The following is a 7,156-nucleotide window of genomic DNA, read 5'->3' as shown; positions in this document are numbered from 1 at the left end:
CTGACACCAATGCTGGATGTATTATTGTAGTCTCTGACACCAATGCTGGCTGTATTATTGTAGTCTCTGACACCAATGCTGGATGTATTATTGTAGTCTCTGACACCAATGCTGGCTGTATTATTGTAGTCTCTGACACCAGCTCTATCGGTTGTTAGTGTGGCCACTGATGCCAATACTGGGACTTATTAGTGCAGTTGGTGACACCAATGCTGGGGGATAACATATGATCACTGACGCCAACGTTGGATGTTATTATTGCAGTGGCAGAGCCCAATGCTGGAGACAAGTACTGAGGTCACTCTGACACCAAGGCACAGTGAACACAAGCAGGCATAAAAAGCGCTCTTGCTGGTGTATGTGGCAGGAATAGTAACCCCTAATATTGGTGTCAGTGGAAGCACTGTTATTATTTCTCCTATACTTGTACTGTAAAGAGGAGATCTATGCTCTTCATAGTACTACACTGGTCCCTCACATGTCATCATACAGCTGCCGCCTCTAGAACCCAGTTGCCAGGAGACGGCAGCGGTGTACAATCACGTGGCCGGAGAACGTAATGACGCATACGTAGCAGGAGGGCGGGGCCGGCAGTGTGTGTGGGAAGTAGATAGAGGCCCGGAGACTCCTGTGTACAGGCCGCTGCCGCCGCTGTGTGTCTTCCTCCCGCCGCCGCCATGTGTGACAAGGAGCTGACGTGGGCTCTGAAGAACGGAGACCTGGACGTAGTCAAAGAGTTCTTTGCTGGGGTGAGAAGGGGGACTGCTAATGACTGAGGCGGGAACCTGGGAGTGAGGGGAGTGCTTCCTGTCATTGTGGGGGAGGGGTAAGGAGTCTCCTGTCAGTGTTGGCGGGTAGAGAGTCTCTCATCAGTGTTGGGGGGAAAAAGTAGTATCCTGTCAGTGTTGGGGGGTGGGGGTAGAGAGTAGTGTCCTGTCAGTGTTGGGTGGGAGAGAGTAGTGTCCTGTTGGGGGGGGGGGGGGGGAGGGAGAGAGTAGTGTCCTGTCAGTGTTGGGGGGGGGGGAGAGAGTAGTGTCCTGTCAGTGTTGGGGGGGGGGGGGGGGGAGAGAGTAGTGTCCTGTCAGTGTTGGGGGGGGGGGGGAGAGAGTAGTGTGCTGTCAGTGTTGGGGGGGGGGGGGGGGGGAGAGTAGTGTCCTGTCAGTGTTGGGGGGAGAGAGTAGTGTCCTGTCAGTGTTGGGGGGGGGGGGAGAGAGTAGTGTCCTGTCAGTGTTGGGGGGGGGGGAGAGAGTAGTGTCCTGTCAGTGTTGGGGGGGGGGGGAGAGAGTAGTGTCCTGTCAGTGTTGGGGGGGGGGGGGAGAGAGTAGTGTCCTGTCAGTGTTGGGGGGGGGGGGGAGAGAGTAGTGTCCTGTCAGTGTCGGGGGGGGGGAGAGTAGTGTCCTGTCAGTGTCGGGGGGGGGGAGAGTAGTGTCCTGTCAGTGTCGGGGGGGGGAGAGTAGTGTCCTGTCAGTGTTGGGGGGGGGGGAGAGAGAAGAGGGAGTAGTGTCCTGTCAGTGTTGGGGGGGGGAGAGAGAAGAGGGAGTAGTGTCCTGTCAGTGTTGGGGGGGGGGGGGGGAGAAGAGGGAGTAGTGTCCTGTCAGTGTTGGGGGGGGGGGGGGAGAAGAGGGAGTAGTGTCCTGTCAGTGTTGGGGGGGGGGAGAAGAGGGAGTAGTGTCCTGTCAGTGTTGGGGGGGGGGGGGAGAAGAGGGAGTAGTGTCCTGTCAGTGTTGGGGGGGGGGGGGAGAAGAGGGAGTAGTGTCCTGTCAGTGTTGGGGGGGGGGGGGGAGAAGAGGGAGTAGTGTCCTGTCAGTGTTGGGGGGGGGGGGGGAGAAGAGGGAGTAGTGTCCTGTCAGTGTTGGGGGGGGGGGGGAGAAGAGGGAGTAGTGTCCTGTCAGTGTTGGGGGGGGGGGAGAAGAGGGAGTAGTGTCCTGTCAGTGTTGGGGGGGGGGGGGAGAAGAGGGAGTAGTGTCCTGTCAGTGTTGGGGGGGGGGGAACAAGAGGGAGTAGTGTCCTGTCAGTGTTGGGGGGGGGGGGGGGAACAAGAGGGAGTAGTGTCCTGTCAGTGTTGGGGGGGGGGGGAGAGAAGAGGGAGTAGTGTCCTGTCAGTGTTGGGGGGGGGGGGAGAGAAGAGGGAGTAGTGTCCTGTCAGTGTTGGGGGGGGGGAGAGAAGAGGGAGTAGTGTCCTGTCAGTGTTGGGGGGGGGGAGAGAAGAGGGAGTAGTGTCCTGTCAGTGTTGGGGGGGGGGGAGAGAAGAGGGAGTAGTGTCCTGTCAGTGTTGGGGGGGAGAGAAGAGGGAGTAATGTCCTGTCAGTGTTGGGGGGGAGAGAAGAGGGAGTAATGTCCTGTCAGTGTTGGGGGAGAGAGAAGAGGGAGTAGTGTCCTGTCAGTGTTGGGGGGGGGGGGGAGAGAGAAGAGGGAGTAGTGTCCTGTCAGTGTTGGGGGGGGGGGGAGAGAAGAGGGAGTAGTGTCCTGTTGGGGGGGGGAGAGAAGAGGGAGTAGTGTCCTGTCAGTGTTGGGGGGGGGGGGGAGAAGAGGGAGTAGTGTCCTGTCAGTGTTGGGGGGGGGGGGACAAGAGGGAGTAGTGTCCTGTCAGTGTTGGGGGGGGGGGGGACAAGAGGGAGTAGTGTCCTGTCAGTGTTGGGGGGGGGGGGGGGGACAAGAGGGAGTAGTGTCCTGTCAGTGTTGGGGGGGGGGGGACAAGAGGGAGTAGTGTCCTGTCAGTGTTGGGGGGGGGGACAAGAGGGAGTAGTGTCCTGTCAGTGTTGGGGGGGGGGGGGGACAAGAGGGAGTAGTGTCCTGTCAGTGTTGGGGGGGGGGGACAAGAGGGAGTAGTGTCCTGTCAGTGTTGGGGGGGAGAGAAGAGGGAGTAATGTCCTGTCAGTGTTGGGGGGGAGAGAAGAGGGAGTAGTGTCCTGTCAGTGTTGGGGGGGGAGAAGAGGGAGTAATGTCCTGTCAGTGTTGGGGGAGAGAGAAGAGGGAGTAGTGTCCTGTCAGTGTTGGGGGGGGGGGGGGGAGAGAGAAGAGGGAGTAGTGTCCTGTCAGTGTTGGGGGGGGGGGAGAAGAGGGAGTAGTGTCCTGTTGGGGGGGGGAGAGAAGAGGGAGTAGTGTCCTGTCAGTGTTGGGGGGGGGGGGGAGAAGAGGGAGTAGTGTCCTGTCAGTGTTGGGGGGGGGGGGGGACAAGAGGGAGTAGTGTCCTGTCAGTGTTGGGGGGGGGGGGGGGGGACAAGAGGGAGTAGTGTCCTGTCAGTGTTGGGGGGGGGGGGGACAAGAGGGAGTAGTGTCCTGTCAGTGTTGGGGGGGGGGGGGAGAGAAGAGGGAGTAGTGTCCTTTCAGTGTTGGGGGGGGGGGGGGAGAGAAGAGGGAGTAGTGTCCTTTCAGTGTTGGGGGGGGGGGGGGGGAGAGAAGAGGGAGTAGTGTCCTGTCAGTGTTGGGGGGGGGGGGGAGAGAAGAGGGAGTAGTGTCCTGTCAGTGTTGGGGGGGGGGGGGGGGGGAGAAGAGGGAGTAGTGTCCTGTCAGTGTTGGGGGGGGGGAGAAGAGGGAGTAGTGTCCTGTTGGGGGGGGGAGAGAAGAGGGAGTAGTGTCCTGTCAGTGTTGGGGGGGGGGGGGAGAGAAGAGGGAGTAGTGTCCTGTCAGTGTTGGGGGGGGGGGGGGGGAGAAGAGGGAGTAGTGTCCTGTCAGTGTTGGGGGGGGGGAGAAGAGGGAGTAGTGTCCTGTCAGTGTTGGGGGGGGGGGGGGAAGTGTGTAGTGTCCTGTCAGTTGTTTTTTTTGGGGGGGGGGGGGGGGGGGAGTTGTGTCCTGTCAGTGTTGAGGGAGCCCAGAGTCTCTTGGCAGTATGAGCTGTGGGGGCGGTAGGTAGGTAGTGTCTTCCATTAGTATAAACGCCTGGCTGGTTCACCTGATGTTTATATATAGAAAATGCTTGTGTTTGAATTTGTTTACCAGCCTTTACAGGTGTGTATTTATAGTGTACATTAGGTTTGCTCAACAACTTGATGTATCACCATCCTAGATAATTGTATATTTTAACAAAAAAAGTAATCTGTAGTTGATGTCCATTCGTTTTTCACCATTGCAGCCATTATTGATCTAGAACAGAGAAGTTGGCAGAAGGTATTTCTTGTATGATATTGTTTACAGATAAATAGGCATTTGAACATGTTTTCTGTCTGCTGCTGACCTGAGGGTTGTTGCCTGAATGTATAGTTCTGGAACAATTTTATGGTTATCGGCCTTTGTTGTCGTCGGTGTTTCTGTTTAGAGCAGGGGTAGGTAACTTTTTGAGCAAAGTGTGCCAAAAAAATTTTTCAAACAAATTGAGCGTGCCGATTTTATAACAAAAAATGTCAACTTCACTCACTCAATCACGAAAAAGGATTTTTTTTTTTTTTTTTTTTTATAAAGTAAATGCTGTAAACTACCGTATTACCCTGCACACGTGCCCCACCAATGTACCTTCTTTCTCCTCTGCCCCAACACTGACCCCCCCCCCCCCGCTTTTGTCCCACCGCTGAACCCCCTTCTCATACCTCCCACCATCTGCCCCACCTGCTCTTCTGCCCCACCACTGTAACCCCCTGCTTATGTGTTTCACCAATGTACCTCCTTTCTCCTCTGCACCCCTGTGCACATCTGCCCCACCGCTGTAACCCCCTGCTCATTTGTCCCACCAATGTACCCCTTTTCTCATCTGCCCCACCACTGTATTCTCCCTGCACATCTACCCCACCGCTGTACCCTCCTGCTCTTCTGTCCCACCTCTGAACCCCTCCTGCTCATCTGCTCTACTGCTGTACCTTCTTCTCATCTTTGATATGCATGATATGAAGAGTGGTGAAAGGAAGCAGAGATGAGACACATCTACCTGTCCTGGCACACTCATCCTGCTGATCCACCTCTTGCATCCAGCCCACGTGCTTGTATGAGATGTATGTGATCACATACAAGCATCTGGAATGGTTGCGCAATGATGAGTTCAGGTCAGGGGCATTTTCTGAAAGCAATGGGCCGGTGTGCAGGATCATAAGTTGGCCCCCACGGCTGAGAAAAAGTGGTTGGGTGTTATTTTCATTGAATACTGGCTGTGGCTTAAAGGGACATAGAGTGCAGAGGTTCAGTAGTAAGTGACGCAAAGGTTCAGGAATAATTTCAACAAAGTTCCCAGAAGCTCAACAGTAATTCCACAAACAACTGTCACCTGATAGTGTGAAATCCCTTCTTTCTGAGATTGGCAGTGGCAACCAAGTGAGTCATCTTCCTCCAGATGGTGGACTTGCAGGACTGTGATTGGCATTAGAAGTGGCCAGTGACAATCCTCCTGGAAACAGGGACCCCCCCAGCAGAACTGCACCCAATCTCTTCCCCATCACAAAAGCTGACGATCGCAGCTACAGCAAAGTTAGAGAACCAAACAATGTTTCCCATCTTTTACTATGTGTGGGGGTGCAGTGCCTCCCCCTCAGTGCAGGTGCGGTGTGGGGAATTCTGAAATTGGAATGCATTAGTGTCTCACTGACTCTTCCCTGCGCTGCTCTGCTGATGGGGAGGGAGTCGAGTGCTGGGGGTTGTCTACCCCTGGTTTACAGGGCATGCACCCCCCCCCCCCCTTCCTGCCCAGGCCAATTTTCAGCTTTCAGCACTGTCGCTTTTTAAATGACAATTGCACGGTCATGCAACATTTTTTCTTTTGTATCATTTTGTTCCCAAAAATAGCGCTTTCTTTTGGTGGTATTTGATCACCACTGGGGTTTTATTTTTCAAATAAACTTTAATTAAAAAATGACAAATTTTGAAAAGGGGGACAGCGGGGGTGGGAAATGTTTTCTTTGTTTCTGTTATAAAATTTTGTGAATACGGTAAGTATGTTTTCTCCTTCACTGACGGGCACTGATGAGGGGCCACTGGTAGGCATCATTTATGGGCACTGATTGGCACCCCTGGTGGTCCTGGGTGACGTACTTGGTGGTAATCATTGGTGGGCAACCCCAGTGGTCCTCGCAGCATTCCTGGTGGTCCTGGGTGGGAATCCTCAGGGGGGGATGCGCTGATAATCAGCGCAGACCCCCCCCCCAATCAGGAGAGCAGCCAATCGGCTCTCCTCTACTAGATGCACGGCTTTTCCTGTTTGCACTGTAATCAGCTGTGATTGGACACAGCTGGTCACGTGGTAAAGAGCCTCCATCAGAGGCTCTTTACTGGGATTGGAGATGCGGTGTGTCAGACTGACACACTACACCACCGATTGTCATGCTGTGCACCCCCTGCTTATCCTGCTGGGCGTCATATGATGTCCAGGTAGAATAACTGAACCACCGCCCGGCCGTCATTCTGCTATAGGCCGGGCGGGAAGTGGTTAAATAAAATTTCCAGCTCTGTAATTTTCTAAATTTGAACTAAAGACAAAACTGCTTTTCTTACAGTGATTGCAAAGGCTTGTGGTGTGTGTGTTTTTTTTTTTTTTTTTTTTTTTTTTAATTATAACAAACATGTTATGCTAACCTCCTCTGTGTAGTTGGTTTTGCACAGAGTAACCTGGATCCTCCTCTTCTTGGGTCCCTCTTTGCTGCTCCTAGCCCCTCCCTCCTTTGAGTGCCCCTCAGCGAGCAGCTTGCTACAGGGGGCACCCAAGCTGAGTCCGAGTTCCGTGTAGCCATTCAGACACAGACCTGGCCTTGCTCCTTGCTCCTGATTGGCTGGCTAACTTTGATTGCCGCAGGAGCCAATTGCGACGCTGCTCTGTCTCAGCCAATCAGGAGGAGTGTCCTGGAGGGGTTCTCACTGGCTTGGAACATGTGGGATGCAAACTTGAGCACCCTCCTTCCCTTTTTGAGGTAGGAAGAGGTGTCAACAGAAATTCTTTCGAAGGAGGAAGTAGAAGCCATTGGTGATCAGGAATCTTTTGTAAATGAGTGCTCTCAGGATGAATCTCTGGTTCCAGGGCTGTCTCATACACAGAAGACCACAGTGGGTTTCCTGCTGAATGTGATTTGTACAAATCTTAAGTTTTGCTAACCAGAATCGTCTTCCCCCAAAGGTCATTTATTTGGGTCCTAGTGGCAGCCTAGGTGTGTATCCCAAAGGCATGAGGAACCAAAGGCCCAACAGCCACTGAGACTGGGCGCAGGGGGGGATCAAACGCCCATCTAAGTCAAGGCAAGAGAAG

General features: G+C 54.1%; 1 protein-coding gene across 1 annotated transcript in view; it reads left to right on the top strand.

Annotated features, from left to right (window-relative positions):
* The first annotated feature begins 537 nt into the window (after positions 1-537).
* Positions 538-7,156, top strand: part of MTPN (myotrophin) — a 139,986-nt gene continuing 133,367 nt past the window's right edge. Inside the window, exon 1 of the mRNA XM_073621805.1 lies at positions 538-749. Within this exon, the coding sequence (XP_073477906.1) occupies positions 678-749 (72 nt within the window). The 5' untranslated portion in view covers positions 538-677. The remainder of the gene's footprint in view (positions 750-7,156) is intronic.

Source organism: Aquarana catesbeiana, linkage group LG03 (assembly GCF_042186555.1).
Source record: "Aquarana catesbeiana isolate 2022-GZ linkage group LG03, ASM4218655v1, whole genome shotgun sequence".
Classification (NCBI taxonomy): Eukaryota; Metazoa; Chordata; class Amphibia; order Anura; family Ranidae; genus Aquarana; species Aquarana catesbeiana.
This window is presented reverse-complemented; position numbering and strand designations above follow the sequence as displayed.